General features: G+C 46.3%; 1 protein-coding gene across 2 annotated transcripts; it reads right to left on the minus strand.

Moving 5' to 3' along the window:
* Positions 1-41: 41 nt before the first annotated feature.
* LOC139385693 (angiomotin-like protein 1) lies at positions 42-15,630 on the minus strand. 2 transcript variants are annotated; one of them, XM_071130964.1, is made up of 12 exons: positions 15,566-15,630; positions 14,831-15,051; positions 11,749-11,922; positions 10,293-11,665; positions 9,502-9,646; positions 9,052-9,129; positions 7,834-7,955; positions 6,302-6,451; positions 5,915-6,129; positions 2,994-3,110; positions 683-1,206; positions 42-539 (listed from the first exon to the last, which is right to left on the minus strand). In XM_071130964.1, the coding sequence occupies exons 2-12, from the start codon at positions 15,036-15,038 to the stop codon at positions 478-480; spliced, it is 3,168 nt and encodes a 1,055-aa protein (XP_070987065.1). In that variant the 5' UTR covers positions 15,039-15,051; positions 15,566-15,630; the 3' UTR covers positions 42-477. The 2 variants fall into 2 exon arrangements, with proteins under 2 accessions (XP_070987065.1, XP_070987066.1); XM_071130965.1 differs by lacking the exons at positions 14,831-15,051; positions 15,566-15,630 and adding an exon at positions 12,834-13,017.
* Between the last annotated feature and the right edge of the window lie 1,009 nt (positions 15,631-16,639).

The following is a 16,639-nucleotide window of genomic DNA, read 5'->3' on the forward strand; positions in this document are numbered from 1 at the left end:
TGAATTGATTAGAAAACAAAGTTACACAGACTGACAGCAGGGGGAGACAAAGTACATGTTTATATTCATTGTCACGCAGCACAGTAAAATCCATTTAAAAATTAAAGAAGTTTGAAATGTCTTTGTGGACGAAATCAATATTAACTCTCAGCAGAAATAAAAGTTTTACAAATCTAATCTTTCTGTACAGTTCATTTGTACAAAAATGCATGCTTTCCAACAAAGTAAACTTGCCTCTGAAATGCATTTAACTGATGAAAAACACACGCATACACACACAACATAATGCAACTTGAAATTAACTTTACCAGACTAAAGGCATAGTTTTAGAGCAGGACAGAGGTCTTCCCCTATCTCTCTCTCTCTCTCTTTCTGCCATCCAATGAGCCTCCAGTTTCCAGTCTATCAGTCAGCCATCACTACTTAAGTTTGTTTCATCCTCAGTTGTTCAGCAGTAGCTTCACAAGACCGTGTCCATTAGATGAGGATCTCCTCTAAGTCTGTGCCTGGGTGGTGTGGGGGATGGGTTCTAGTCGTATCTATGGAGAAAGAAAGAACACTTAGCTGAAGACATGTAGAATATCAGATCCAACATTAGAATGAAGTTGCTGAACTAGGGTCAGTTTTACATTTTGGACTGGGTTCACTGTTCCTTGATTGTTCAGTCTTAGCTGTCACTCACCTGTCCTCTGGGTCCTGACCAATCCCAGCCAGGCTCTGCTGGGGAGGGGCAGGACTTTGAGGGACTCTGAACCTTTGTCAGTCTGAGTGCTGCTGTCTCTACTACCCGTCTTAGAATGGGAGGATAGTAGAGGAGTGGAGGGGAGGGAGGAGGAGAGGGGGAGGATAGAGAATTGGAGGGAGGAGGAGAGAGGCAGGGTGGAGGAGAAAGGCAGGGTGGATGAATAAGATGGTGTAGTGGAGTAGGGGAGGGTGGAGGAGAAAGGCAGGGTGGAAGGGAGGGAGGAGGTGGTAGATAAAGAGGAAGGTGGGGAAGAGAGGAGGAGGGGGAGGGAAGGGAGGAGGTTTCTCTCTTTCCTCTCGTCTGTCTGGGAAGTTTGTCGTGGGTGCAGTCCTGTTGCTAAGGAGATGGAGGGGGTGGAGCGGGCGGGGCGGAGGGCGCTGAGGTCACCGCGAGAGTTCCGTTGCTGTAAAACCTTTATCAACGCATCCTTCTCTATCAGCTGGGCATACAGGTTCCTTATCCTGTACACAAACACAGAAAACACAACCTTGATCCTATTGACTAAAAGTCAGAGTGAACCAATACAAATAAATCAACAATCAAGATGCCTTTTAGACAAGATCAGCCACTTTGATGGTGTGTGTGTGATATATACATATACATATTAGTTGAAGTCAGAAGTTTACAGACACTTAGGTTGGAGTCATTAAAACTTGTTTTTCAATCACTCCACAAATGTCTTATTAACAAACTATAGTTTTGGTAAGACGGTTAGGACATCTACTTTGTGCATGACACAAGTAATTTTTCCAACAACTGTTTACACACAGATTATTTCACTTATAATTCACTGTATCACAATTCCAGTGGGTCAGAAGTTTACATACACTAAGTTGACTGTGCCTTTAAACAGCTTGGAAAATTCCAGAAAATTATGTCATGGTTATAGAAGCTCCTGATAGGCTAATTGACATCATTTGAGTCAATTGGAGGTGTACCTGTGGATATATTTCAAGGCCTACATTCAAACTCTGTTCCTCTTTGCTTGACATCATGGGGAAAATCAAAAGAAATCAGCCAAGACCTCAGAAAGAAAACTTGGGACCTCCACAAGTCTGGTTCATCCATAGGAGCAATTACCAAATGCCTGAAGGTACCACGTTTATCTGTACAAACAATAGTACGCAAGTATAAACACCATGGGACCACGCAGCAGTCATACCGCTCAGGAAGGAGATGCGTTCTGTCATCCTAGAGATGAACGTACTTCAGTGGGAAAAGTGCAAATCAATCCAAGAACAACAGTAAAGGACCTTGTGAAGATGCTGGAGGAAACAGGTACAAAAGTATCTATATCCACAGTAAAACGAGTCCTTTATCGACATAACCTGAAAGGCCGCTCAGCAAGTAAGAAGACACTGCTCCAAAACCGCCATAAAAAAGCCAGACTACGGTTTGCAACTGCACATGGGGACAAAGTTCGTACTTTTTGAGAAATGTCCTCTGGTCTGATGAAACAAAAATATAACTGTTTGGCCATAATAATCATTGTTATGTTTGGAGGAAAAAGGGGGATGCTTGCAAGCCGAAGAACACCATCCCAACCGTGAAGCACGGGGGTGGCAGCATCATGTTGTGGGGGTGCTTTGCAGCAGGAGGAACTGGTGCACTTCACAAAATAGATGGCATCATGAGGCTGGAAAATGATGTGGATATATTGAAGCAACATCTCAAGACATCAGTCAGGAAGTTAAAGCTTGGTCGCAAATGGGTCTTCCAAATGGACATTGACCCCAAGAATACTTCCAAAGTTGTGGCAAAATGGCTTAAGGACTTCAAAGTCAAGGTATTGGAGTGGCCATCACAAAGCCCTGACCTCAATACTAAATTTGTGGGCATAACTGGAAAAAGCGTGTCTGAGCAAGGAGGCCTACAAACCTGACTCAGCTACACCACCTCTGTCAGGAGGAATGGGCCAACATTCACCCAACTTGTTGTGGGAAGCTTGTGGAAGGCTACCCAAAACGTTTGACCCAAGTTAAACAATTTAAAGGAAATGCTACCAAATATTGAGTGTTTGTAAACTTCTGACCCACTGGGAATGTGATGAAATAAATAAAAATTGAAATAAATTATTCTACTATTATTCTGATATTTCACATTCTTAAAATAAAGTGGTGATCCTAACTGATTTTTACTAGGATTAAATGTCAGGAATTGTGAAACTGAGTTTGAATTTATTTGGGTAAGGTATATGTAAAATTCAGACTTCAACTCTCTCTATATATATACAGTATAATGTGTGTACCTGTGCTCCATGTCATTGCAGCGTCTGGTAGCCTGCTGTACATCATCCTCCTGACACAGTGTGCAGCCCGTCATCTCACTGTAGCTACCACTGTGAGAGTGCACCACCAAGGGGTCCCTACAGACACACACACACACAACCTTGTGAACGTTAACCTGTTTAAAGGTCGTACTCACATTGGCTACAGAGAGCGAGATCACAGTCCTCTGGAACAGCTGGTAGAAGGCATTTGGTTGGTCTGGTAGGCTCACAGCTAGGTTTCCCTTTGTAACCAGTGATAGTTTGCCAGCCCTGGCACATCTGATAAACGTCAGAACCGGTGTAGTAAGATCCGATCTTAGTCCTGTATTGACGCTTTGCCTGTTTGATGGCTCGTCGGGGGTCGTAGTGGGATTTCTTAGAAGCGTCTGGAGTAGTATCCCTCCCTTTGAAAGCGGCAGCTCTACCATTTAGCTCAGTGCGGATGTTGCCTGTAATCCATGGCTTCTGGTTGGAATATGGTCACTTTGGGGACAATGTTGTCGATGCACATATTAATGATGCCTTCTGACTGATGTGGTAAACTCAATGTTATTCGTTGAATCCCAGAACATATTTCAGTCTGTGCTAGGGAAACAGTCCTTTAGCTTAGCATCCACTTCATCAGACTACTTCTGTATAGAGCACGTTACTGGTACCTCCTGTTTTACATTTTTCAAAGCAGAAATCAGGAGGATATAGTTATGGTCAGATTTGCCAACGGGAGGGCGTGTTAGCTATGTACAGTATGCCTCTCTGTGTGTGGAGTAATTGTTTTGTTATTGAACCTTTATTTAACTTGACAAGTCAGTTAAAAACAAATTCTTATTTACAATGACGGCCTAGGAACAGTGGGTTAACTGCCTTGTTCAGGGGCAGAATGACAGATTTTTACCTTGTCAGCTCCGGGATTTGATCTAACAACCTTTTGATTACTGGCCCAACGCTCTAACCACTAGGCTACCTGCCGCCTCTACGCTCTAACCGCTAGGCTACCTGCCGCCTCTACGCTCTAACCACTAGGCTACCTGCCGCCTCTACGCTCTAACCACTAGGCTACCTGCCGCCTCTACGCTCTAACCACTAGGCTACCTGCCGCCTCTACGCTCTAACCACTAGGCTACCTGCCGCCTCTACGCTCTAACCACTAGGCTACCTGCCGCCTCTACGCTCTAACCACTAGGCTACCTGCCGCCTCTACGCTCTAACCACTAGGCTACCAGCCGCCTCTACGCTCTAACCGGTAGGCTACCTGCCGCCTCTACGCTCTAACCGCTAGGCTACCTGGCGCCTCTACGCTCTAACCGCTAGGCTACCTGGCGCCTCGACGCTCTAACCGCTAGGCTACCTGGCGCCTCGACGCTCTAACTGCTAGGCTACCTGCCGCCTCGACGCTCTAACCGCTAGGCTACCTGGCGCCCCGGTGATCTAGTTGTCACCGTTCTATGTGTAGAGTAAAGGTGATCTAGAGTTGTCACCGTTCTGTGTGTAGAGTAAAGGTGATCTAGAGTTGTCACCGTTCTGTGTGTAGAGTAAAGGTGATCTAGAGTTTTGTCACCGTTCTGTGTGTAGAGTAAAGGTGATCTAGAGTTGTCACCGTTCTGTGTGTGGAGTAAAGGTGATCTAGAGTTGTCACCGTTCTGTGTGTGGAGTAAAGGTGATCTAGAGTTGTCACCGTTCTGTGTGTGGAGTAAAGGTGATCTAGAGTTTTGTCACCGTTCTGTGTGTGGAGTAAAGGTGATCTAGAGTTGTCACCGTTCTGTGTGTGGAGTAAAGGTGATCTAGAGTTGTCACCGTTCTGTGTGTAGAGTAAAGGTGATCTAGAGTTTTGTCACCTCTAGTTGCAAAGGTGATAAAGGTGATAATGAGTTCACACAGATTTCAGTTTCCCTGCATTAAAATCACTGGCCATGAGAAGTGCTGCCACAGGGTGTGGATTTCCTCGTTTGCTTATGGCCCTATGCAGCTCATTGAGTGTGGTCTTAGTGCCAGCATCGGTTTGTGGAGGTATATAGACAGCTAGGAAATATATGGATGAAAACTCTCTTGGTAGTTAGTACGGTCTGCAGCTTATCATGATGTATTCTAACTCTAACTAGCAAACGCTCGAGACTTCCTTACCATTAGAGATTGTGCCCCAGCTGTTAACACCACTCCCCCCTCATCTTACCCGAGGCTGCTGACCGGTCTTGACAACGCACAGAAAAGCCAGCGAGACGTATATGATCAATGTCCTTGTCCAGCCACGACTCCGAGAAACATATTACAGTTCTTCGGGTCCCATTGACAGGATAGTTTCGAACGGAGCTCGTCCAGTTTGTTCTCTGATGACTGTACATTCACCAACAGAACGGAGGGTTATTAGATTCACCAGACGTACTCGTCAGGATGCCGGTTTGCCTGCCTCTTTTGAGCCGTCACTTCCTCTTTTGAATCCCGGGAATTAGGGCCTGGTCCGGAGGAAGCAGCACGTCCAGAGCTGCCGATTCGTTGAAGTTGAAATTGTCATCCAAATCGAGGTTAGTGATCGCTGTTCTGATCTCAAGAAGCTGTTTTCGGTCATAGGAAATTATGGCAGAGATATTATGTACAAAAAATGTTAAGATCAGTATAACAAAAATAAACAGCGGAATTGGTCAGGAGCCCGTGGAAAACAGCTTCTATCCACTGCAACGCCATCTCTACCTGTGTGCATGAGACCTGTTGGGATGTGTGTGTACCTGTGTGCATGATACCTGTTGGGATGTGTGTGTACCTGTGTGCATGAGTGACCTGTTGGGATGTGTGTGTACCTGTGTGCATGAGTGACCTGTTGGGATGTGTGTGTACCTGTGTGCATGAGTGACCTGTTGGGATGTGTGTGTACCTGTGTGCATGAGTGACCTGTTGGAATGTGTGTGTACCTGTGTGTGTTGGCTGTAGCAGCAGTCTCCATGTTAAAGTGTCTCATGGCGTTCTCCTGCAGGTACTTCTGTTCCCAACGGGTAGAGTCAGCCTCTAGAGCCAGAACCCTCTCCTCCCTCTGCCTCAGCAGCTCCCTCAGAGCAGGGGCACTGCCCTCCCCTACACCCCCACCCCCACCTGGCCCAGTGGTCCCAAGCACACCCCCACACACTCTCTGAGGGGAGGAGAGCGAGGCGGAGGTTTGGAAGAAGGAAGAGACATATGTTAAAAAAATAAAAATAAAAAAGGTTTAGGACAATCCAGACCCATTTTATGCATTAACAAATAGCATATGACCTGTTATGACATTGATATGACACCCGCCAAGAGAGCATTATGTGTGGTACCTGTTGCGTGCGCAGTGTGTGTAGCTCTCTTTCCAGCCGTGTACGCAGGCGTCTCTCAAGCTGCTCTCTCTTCTCACAGGCCGTCTGCAACTGCACCACAGCATGCTGCAACCCTTCCACACGTGCCGCATACACACACTTCACACGCAGCTACACACACACACACCAGGGAGGAATGGACACAGATACAGTATGTTGGATTGATCTGTATGTGTATATGGTGTGTGAATAAGTGTCTGAATGAATGACGTAATGTGATGTACCGTGACGTAATGTGACGTAATGTGATGTGACGTAATGTGATATACTGTGACGTAATGTGATATACCGTGACGTAATGTGACATACCGTTATGTAATGTGATATACCGTGACGTAATGTGATATACCGTTATGTAATGTGATATACCGTTATGTAATGTGATATACCGTTATGTAATGTGATATACTGTGACGTAATGTGATATACCGTTATGTAATGTGATATACTGTGACGTAATGTGATATACTGTGACGTAATGTGATATACTGTGACGTAATGTGATATACTGTGACGTAATGTGATATACTGTGACGTAATGTGATATACCGTGACATAATGTGATATACTGTGACGTAATGTGATGTGTTGTAATGTGATATAATGTGACGTAATGTGATAAACAGTGACGTAATGTAATGTGATATACTGTGACATAATGTGATATACCGTTATGTAATGTGATGTACCGTTATGTAATGTGATATACCGTTATGTAATGTGATATACTGTGACGTAATGTGATATACTGTGACGTAATGTGATATACTGTGACGTAATGTGATATACCGTGACGTAATGTGATATACCGTGACGTAATGTGATATACCGTGACGTAATGTGATATACTGTGACGTAATGTGATATACCGTGACGTAATGTGATATAATGTGATATACCGTGACGTAATGTGATATACCGTGACGTAATGTGATATACCGTGACGTAATGTGATATACCGTGACGTAACGTAATGTGATGTGACGTAATGTGATGTGACGTAATGTGATATACCGTGATGTAATGTGATATACCGTGACGTAATGTGATATACCATTATGTAATGTGATGTACCGTGACATAATGTGATATACTGTGACGTAATGTAATGTGATATACCGTGACGTAATGTGATATACCATGACGTAATGTAATGTGATATACTGTGACGTAATGTAATGTGATATACTGTGACGTGATGTGATATACCGTGACGTGATATACCGTGACGTGATGTGATATACCGTGAGGTAATGTAATATGATATACTGTGACGTAATGTGATATACTGTGACGTAATGTGATATACCGTGACGTGATGTATACCGTGACGTAATGTGATATACCGTGACGTGATGTGATATACTGTGACGTAATGTAATGTGATATACCGTGACGTGATGTGATATACCGTGACGTAATGTGATATACCGTGACGTAATGTGATGTGATATACCGTGACGTAATGTGATATACCGTGACGTGATGTATACCTCTTCCTCTAAGTGTAGTGCTCTCTGCTGTGCGCTGCTCAGAGCTGACTCCAGTCTCTCTGCCCTCCGCTGCTGCTTCTCCACCTCTTCCTCCAAACGCTCTTTCTCTATCAGTCCATCCCCTGAGAGACAGCGAGAAACAGAGAGAAGGAAAGGGGGAAGATAAAAGATAAGAGAAAAAATGCTCAAATCAGACTTACGAACCCAATACTCCTCATGACTGGAATGTTCAAAGGTAGCAATATGGCATCCAGCTCTACTGTTGACCAAACTCTGGGTAGGGGTGGATGTGTTGGGTGGGGGAGGGAAGGATAAGGGGGGGGGGGAGAATCTGCTGAGGCTGCATTCCCAGCACAGACCAGATCATTCCCCTTTGTCTCTGGGTTAACATGTCACACACATGCGGAAGAGGGGAGAGAGACAGGTGTGTGTAAAGGGAGGAGGGGAGGAGATATGGTGCAGAGTATTTGGGTAGTTTGTGGCGGGGGGCTGACACGTTGAAACAGCACCTGTCCTAAAACTGCTATAAGATATACCCCCTTTCCCTCCCTTTGCCTGTCTCTACTGGCCTCCCCCTCTCTTTATCTCTCCCTCCCCACTCTATCCCTCATTCCTGGTGTTACATACCAGACAGCCCAGTGAAATACAACAAACACTTCCTCTCCTCTCTCATGGTGCCCAGGGAGGGAGAGAATGGGGAGAGAGGGAGTGGTGGGAGTGAGAGAGCGAGAGAGAGAGCTAGGCAGTGGGAGGGTGTCAGTGGAAGAGAGAGAGGGAGGGAGACAGAGTGTGATAATGTGAGAAAGGTGGTGGTCAGGAGGAGAAAGTTCTCTCTGTTTGGGTTTCCAGGCCAGACGAGGTCACTGTCTGTATTCACACTGACTCTCTAATAAAAGTAAGTGTGTGTGTGCACGTCCGTGTGTGTGTGTGTGTGTGTGTGTGTGTGCACGTCCGTGCATGGGTGTGTGTGTGTGTGTGTGTGTGTGTGTGTGTGTGTGTGTGTGTGTGTGTGTGTGTGTGGCTAAAAGGAAATGGGATAATTGTATGTGTGCTGAATTTAGCCTGGGAAGAGAGGGAGTGGTGGAGAAAAGAGAGGAAAGAAGAAGAAAACCTACATTCTGGGTGTGTCCTCATTCCCACTCACTAACACTCATCAACACCACAAACACACAAGTACTCATCAATACCACAAGTACAGACACAAACACACACACTTACTAAGCTCAGCAGCATGTCCATCCTCCTCTCCTTCTGGCTCACAGCACGCTAGCTGTTGATTGGCAGTCTCCAGGCGATCTGAGACATAGATGTGACACAGTCACACACAGACATAACATAGTCATACACAGACATAACATAGTCATACACAGACATAACATAGTCATACACAGACATAACATAGTCATACACAGACATAACACAGTCATACACAGACATAACACAGTCATACACAGACATAACACAGTCATACACAGACATAACATAGTCATACAACATAGATTAACATGTTCAACTCCTCTTCTATTAACACAACTTATTGGTCAAAATTACCCAAATCCCATATATACAGCTAAGAAGAAGGTTGAAAAAAGGGTAACGGCACTTTAAGGACCCAATTATTTATTTGATTTTCAACATCCTTTTACAGGTCCCTCCCTCCTGTCCTACCTCTCAGGTCTCTGTTGAAGACAGTCAGGCGTCTTATCTCCCCCTCCAGTTTGCATCTCATTGTTCGGTCCAGCCCCTCCCTCTTTGACGAGCTCTTCATCAGCCAATCATACTCTTCAGAGATCCTCTGGAGCTCCTCCTCTAACTGCAGCACAAGGAAGAGTAGTTTGTAGAAACGACTGAAATAGGGTCAGATATTTTTCTTCCCCTAATGCTTTAAGACAGGGTGGATGATTAGTTGACTAAGTGAATCAGGTGTGCCAGTTTAGGGTTAGTACAAAAATGTGAAGCGTCTAGGGGGGGCGTGAGTTAGTTAAACCCTGGTTTAAGGCCAAATTAATCCGTTTTCATATCAATATCAAATCATTTCTGGGTAACAATTAAATACCTTACCGTAATATAGTTCCATTCAAATGTTCAAAAATAGCTTTATAGCAAAACCATTTCTCAAGCAAGAATTTTGCTAAGACTGTCTGGGAGTGGTCTAAATGGGGAGGGGAAAACTGAAACGAGCTGTTATTGGCAGAGAGGTTTGGAACTCTTTGTTATTGGTCTATTAATCAATTTACCACATGGTGATGTCACCATGGAAAGACAAAACTGCTGATTATAAGATCCTGTGTAGATTGTATTTTCAACCAGCAACTATCAGGAAATAACTTTTACAGTGTTCATTTTATCAGCTGTTGTACAATATGATATAAAACACACAAAACATTAAAATATTGACTAATGGGGCCTATAAGGTTATAGTGAGTCAGTTATACAGTCACATACAATCTTCCTCGTACCCAGTGCAGTTTGGAGGCCTTCTCTCTGTGTGTCAGCAGCTCGTGTCTCAGAGTCTGGTTCTCCTCACACAGCAGCTGGACCATCTGCTGCACCTTGGCTGCCATGACCACCTCCACACCGGAGGGGCCTGGGGAAGGTTGTTGAGGCTGGGGTTGGAGTTGAGAGACAAGGGTAGAAGTCTGGGCCTGGATGTTGGGGAGAAGAGTGGAGGTGTGGGTCTGGGAGGGTGTGGGACTGTGGTGGTACTGGACTGAGGGACCCCCTAGGGTCCCAGGGTGGTGCCGCCTGCTCTGGTACTCAGGTGGGGGGTTGCTCTCAGCTCTGGTTGGCTGGGCTGTGGACCAGTCCATTATTGTGGAAGAGGGGGGGTCTAGCTCAGAATGAGAGGAGGGGGGCTGGGATTTCCCTGAGGGGGAGCAGAAGGGCGGCTGGGTGGGCTTGAAGGGGTACTCTGGTGGGGGTCCGCGGGAGTCTACTGATCCTGTGAGTGGGGTTATGTTTAGGGGTAGGGGGTAACTGAGGGAGGGGTTGCTAGAGGGAAGATTACTAGTTCCATTGGCCTCAACGCTGAGGATCCTCTGGCTGAGGGAATACACATGACCCTGCTTGAGTTGCCTCAGAGTAGAGTCTCCATTGGCCCCTCCACCCCAGATAGACAAACCCTCAGCCTCATCCCCATCACTCATAAAGCCTTGCTGAGGGCCCAGGGGTGGGCTGGGGCTGGGGAAAGGAGAGGGGTCAGTGTTGGTGTCAGGGCTAGAGGTCTCAGAGGGGCTGTGAGGAGCTAAGCTGGTCCAGGCTGAGGGCTGGCTGTCTGGGGTGTGAGAGGGGCTAGGCAGGCTCTCCTGGTCCTCCAGTGTATAATACAGCTGGTCCTGGTAGTGGTGTTGTCCCTGGGTCTGGGTCTGGGCCTTGGCCTGCTCATAGCTCGGCAGCTCCTCTAAACTGGGCTGGAGGGAGGGTTGGGGGGGCTGGGGGTGAGGGAGAGGGGGCTGGGGAGGTCCATGTTTCTCCAGGGAGCTACCGTCAGCCTGCTGCTCCTGCCCCTGAGGCTCCTGCCGAGCCCAGCGCAACTGGGGGTGAGCTAGTGGGCGGTGAGGGAAGGTAAGGGGGTAAGGTGGTAGTTGGCTGTCTGAGGTGGGGGCACCGCTACAGTCTATACCGCTGGGCGGCTGCTGCAGCAGGGGTGGGGAGGCCACCTGCGAGGGCTGCATGGGGTTCAGGTTGTCACTCTGAGGCCCCCATCCTCCCTCTCCTCCTCCGTAGCTGGTTTGTTCTTGTATGGTGCTTGAGAGAAGCTTCCCGCCCTCGTCCTCCTCTCCTCGCATGGCGCTCACACAGGGGTGGGACACAAAGGCCAAGGCTGCATCACCTAGGAAACAGCAGGGGTCAGAGGTCAATGTCAGGTGTATCATGCCTAAGGCCTAGCTTATCTCCCCCTAACTGCTAGTGTACCTGGTTCCCTGGCAGGTGTGGAGGTGCGACGGGTGAGAAGGATGGACAGTAACGGTGGATGAGTGGTCATTGACGTGGGGTCATTGTTGATGGTGAAGGGGACTGTTTCTGGGGGGCATTGAACAATGTCCTCCAGTGCAAAGACTCCTGGGAAACTATGGTACAAAGAGAGACCTGGAAAAGAAACAAAAATTAAATCGTTGTTTTTACTTATAAGTTATAATAGGTTAGGGACCAGGTGAGTGTTAGTGCCTAGTTCTCAGGAGACGACACTGTCTGGTCATCTCCTGTCCTCAGCATTCCCATCCTGGTGTTTCCCTCCAGTACCTCTCAAAGTAAACAGACTCAACCACATGTCCAACTATTGCCTGTCCTCTGAGACACACACACACACACACACACTCACACTCACACACACACACAGTAAAAGGTGGAAGATGTCCAGAGAATATTTTAACCATATGCATAGCAAGCTTGCTGTTGTGGCCTACTGGACAACTGACACATTAACCCAGGGTTTCCCCAACTCGGTCCTGCCCCCCCGTTTCCCAAACTCGGTCCTGCCCCCCCGTTTCCCAAACTCGGTCCTTCCCCCCGTTTCCCAAACTCGGTCCTTCCCCCCGTTTCCCAAACTCGGTCCTGCCAAAACGTGAACCCAGGGGGGGCCCCAGGACCGGGTTTGGTAAACCCTGCACTAACAGGCCGAAATAGACAACAGACGCACTAAAGGACAGAAATAGACAACTGATGCACTAAAGGACAGAAATAGACAACTGAACTGACACATTACGGAACGAAGTAAAACCGGAGCCAAATGCCAGCACTATATAGTCAGCCATAATTGCGACCAAGCCGCAATGCACACTTTGAAGACAAACACCCAAAAGTTATTTAGGCTAGTTAAAAGTTATTTCGGCTAGTTAACTTCCCGAAAGCCGGTCAGAGACGGCCCTACAAAATTTGAGACAGCTCAATGAGTCTGTGCGTGCGCAAGGAGCGCGTGGATTGAACTGACCAAAACATCACATGCTGTAAGAAAGCTGACCTCACGCACTTCTTTCCCTTATACAGGCATAAACGTTTACCTCGGTACTAAATGACCGGTCGTGTTGAGACACTTCTCTCCGCGCGCTAATGGTGCAACCGGTCTTGATGCTGACTCCCCCGGCTATAAAAGCAGATTCGGGCAGAGGCGCAAACAGCGGTGGGTCTGCGACAGTAGCGCGATCGTAATCAGCCCCGGACCGTTCGTTCTGGCATGAGCGGAATGCCAAAGCAAGACCTGCAGTTCAGAGGGGCGTGCCGGGGTCCTAGCGCCCGCAGGATAATAACCAGGGGTCTTATTATTATTATTAATTAAGGTTGTATGACAAACTACACCAAATGGTGTATTGCTGCCACCTACTGTATTGAAACAGAAAATATCCCATTAGGCTGTGGACCCCACATCATACAAAACATGAATAAACAAACACCCCACTCCTTCAGGAACAGTTCAGATCACCTCCTGAACAGGCTCGGGGCCTGTGAAGATGGAGCATTCATCAACAGGATTCCTTGTAATACCTCTGCTGTAAAATACTTGAGTCCCAATAAACACTCAGCCACACTCACAATGATGCCTGTTTTCTCAGATTTCCTCTCTGTTCGCACTGTGCAGTTGATAACCAATGCAGTAAATGCTACAAAATCCACCTTAACATGAGACATGTCAGAATCCCTCTGCAGACAAGGAATATTCTCTGGTGTCTCTACTCCTGCTACCATTAGTTCTTCAACTCCACTTCTTTCTTCCACTCGTCTCACTGCTTCCGGATAGGAGACATGCTGGACAGCTCTTATGTGGGTCAGTTTGCGTGCATCAACCACTTGATCCAATTCTTCACATATCTACTGTATCCTTTGCATTTACTTCTAGCACCAGGATACAGCATATACGTGAAGAATTGGATCAAGTAATGGCAGTAGGAGTAGAGACACTAGATAATATTCCTTGTCTACAGAGATCCTGTCATGTTGCAGAGTTAACGCCCTGTTTCAAAGATCCACACACGTTTTCTCTGACACATTGGTGCGGCTTGCATCCGGGTTAAGTTAAAAAATATATATATACTGTATATAAATCAATAAAGATCCCCACACAACACACTCCAATCCAATCTTCTTGAGGCGCAGAGCACGCTCTTCTCATTAGATACAAAATTAATAAGCCCTCATTACTGTCATCGACATCACCTCAATCTGTATAGAGACTTCAAATGGATTTCCCAGATAACAACATCCAAAACCCTCTGACTAAAAAAGACTCAGAACTAGGCTTGGATGTGTATGATTCCACAGTCCCTTTACTTCTCTTATTTCCTTTTGTATTCGCCTCTGTAATCCAATTCGTCTCACTCTCATCTCTACTCACGCCATCTTATTCAAACAGAACATCCGCCGTTTTCTTCCCTGGGCCTTTTCACCAATACCAATCGGAAAGGCTCTAACCAGGGGTCATAGTTCAAACCCAGGATATAGGGTTCCAAAAACCTAATGGATTCAGTTAGGTTCAACTGTAAAACGGATGCTGATTTATGGATGGAAAGAGAGCTCTACCTAACTCTGTCTCACCTGGCGTTTTGTTAAAGATAATATTTATCAGAGCCTATTTTTCACACACACACACACAATAGTTTTTCTAATCTAGTGGGACCTAAAATTGATTTCCACTTCCATTCCTATTTCCCTTAACCCCTAACCCTAACCTTAACCCCTAACCCTAACCCCTAACCCTAATTCTAACCGTAACCCTAACCCTAAACCTAACCCCTAAGCTTAAAATAGCATTTGTCCTCGTGGGGATGTGGGAAATGTCCCCATGAGGGAGAAGCTTCCTTGTTGTACTATCCTTGTTGGGACTTTTGAGGATTTCAGGTCCACACAAGGTTTGATAAACAAAACTACACGCGCACAAACACACACACACACACACACACACACACACACACACACACACACACACACACACACACACACACACACACACACACACACACACACACAGACACACAGGGAGAGAAGGGGGGCATGTGTAGACTACCTCCGTCGGGCTCGGGCTCGTTAGACACTCCAATGTGATCCAGCCATTGGGCCACATCTTCTGGAATCCAGTTCTCACCAGACTCCAGTCCTGCTTTCCCCCTGGGTGCAGAATCCAGTCCAGCATTTATTTCAGACCCTGACTCCAGACCAGCCTTCACCCTGGGTTCAGAATCCAGTCCAGCATTTCTTTCAGACCCTGACTCCATGCCTGCTTTCCCCCTGGTCAGAGGAAGCTCTGGTTAGGGTGTGTGTGTGGTTAGCTTTATTCCTGCATGTGAGAACTTGCTTCGTACTCAACTACAGTCTGTAAACACCTACTTATATGTGTGTGTGTGTGTGTGTGTGTGTGTGTGTGTGTGTGTGTGTGTGTGTGTGTGTGTGTGTGTGTGTGTGTGTGTGTGTGTGTGTGTGTGTGTATGTGTGTGTGTGTGTGTGTGTGCGTGTGAGTGTGTGTGCGTGTGAGTGTAATGAAAAAACATTCCCTACAGCAACAAGATGTGTGAGAGATCTCTATCCCTATTTCCCTTTATCTCTCACTTGTCTCACACACTTTCCCCTTGCTTATTCACACTACAGAAGAGAGCAGAGGAGAAAGTCAGTCACAGATCACAGTACCTACACTTTATCCCCCCCCCCCTCTCTCTCTCCGTCTGTCAATTTCTCTCTCCGTCCCTTCCTCGCCCTCTGTCTCCCTCTGCCCCCTCGCCCCACCGTTTAATGGAGATTGTCCTACCTGAGTATTGCCCGTGGATAATGTCTGATGAGAACGATGATGGTGAGAGTCAGCGATGAGTGTGTGCTTTGGGGCGTCTAAATCCATCAAACCCCACAGTCACACAGACATGCCGACTCTGCCCAGACCTGCCTCAACACACACATAGGGGCGTCCTTGGAATGAGGGAGGGAGAGAAAGAGGCATGGGAGTGATAGAGGTGGGATAGAGAGAGAAGAAGAAGAGAGGAAGAATTAAATAACCAAGTAGAGAGAGAAAAAAAAGAGAGAGAGAGAGAGAGAGGAAGAAATATTAATTTCTCCTATATTCTGCCTCTTCGTCTGTGTTTAGAGACATTCTGTCTGTTCTGTTATCTGGCTACTGAGGGAAAGGACACACACACACACACACACACACACTCTCTCTCTCTCTCTCTCTCTCTCTCTCTCGCTCTCTCACTCTCTCTCTCTCTCAGAGCGTTGGGCCAGTAACCGGAAGGTCACTATTTCGAATCCCGAGCCAAAAAGGTGAAAAATCGGACGTTGTGCCCTTGAGCAAGACACTGAACCCTAATTGCTACAGGGTTGTCATTGATAAGCAGACCCTGGCCATGACCTCACTCTCAGAGAATGTCTCAGGGAGAGGGATATGCAAAAAAAATAAATCATTTTCAATACATACTTGTACATGTGTGAAATAGGACAAATATAGGCACCCACCAAATGTGTCCTATTACACATACTGCCAGTGGTGGAAAAAGTACCCAACTGTCATACTTGAGTCAAAGTAAAATACCTGAATAGAAAATGAGTCAAGTTAAAGTAAAAGTCACAGAGCAAACTTCTACTTGAGTAAAAGTCTAAAAGTATTTAGATTAAAAATATACAAAAGTAAATGTAATTGCTAAAATATACTTAAGTATCAAAAGTGAAAGTATAAACCATTACAAATTTCTTATATTAAACAAACCAGACAGCACCATTTTCTTGTTTTTTATTTATTTAAGGACAGCCAGGGGCCACTCCAACATTCAAACATCATTTAAAAGGAAGTGTGTTTAGTGAGTCCTCCAGATCAGAGGCAGTAGACGACTAG

This window comes from Oncorhynchus clarkii, chromosome 27, assembly GCF_045791955.1.
Source record: "Oncorhynchus clarkii lewisi isolate Uvic-CL-2024 chromosome 27, UVic_Ocla_1.0, whole genome shotgun sequence".
NCBI lineage: Eukaryota > Metazoa > Chordata > Actinopteri > Salmoniformes > Salmonidae > Oncorhynchus > Oncorhynchus clarkii.

What these genes read in the sequence shown, in the direction of transcription:
- LOC139385693 (XM_071130964.1), bottom strand. Translation starts at nt 15,038, where the DNA reads ATGGAGTCAGGGTCTGAAAGAAATGCTGGACTGGATTCTGAACCCAGG. An exon ending in CACACCTGCCAGGGAACCAG is followed by an intron (nt 11,666 to 11,748) that starts GTACACTAGCAG and finishes GCTGTTTCCTAG; the next exon opens with GTGATGCAGCCTTGGCCTTT. An exon ending in GGTCAGGACCCAGAGGACAG is followed by an intron (nt 540 to 682) that starts GTGAGTGACAGC and finishes CTTTCTCCATAG; the next exon opens with ATACGACTAGAACCCATCCC.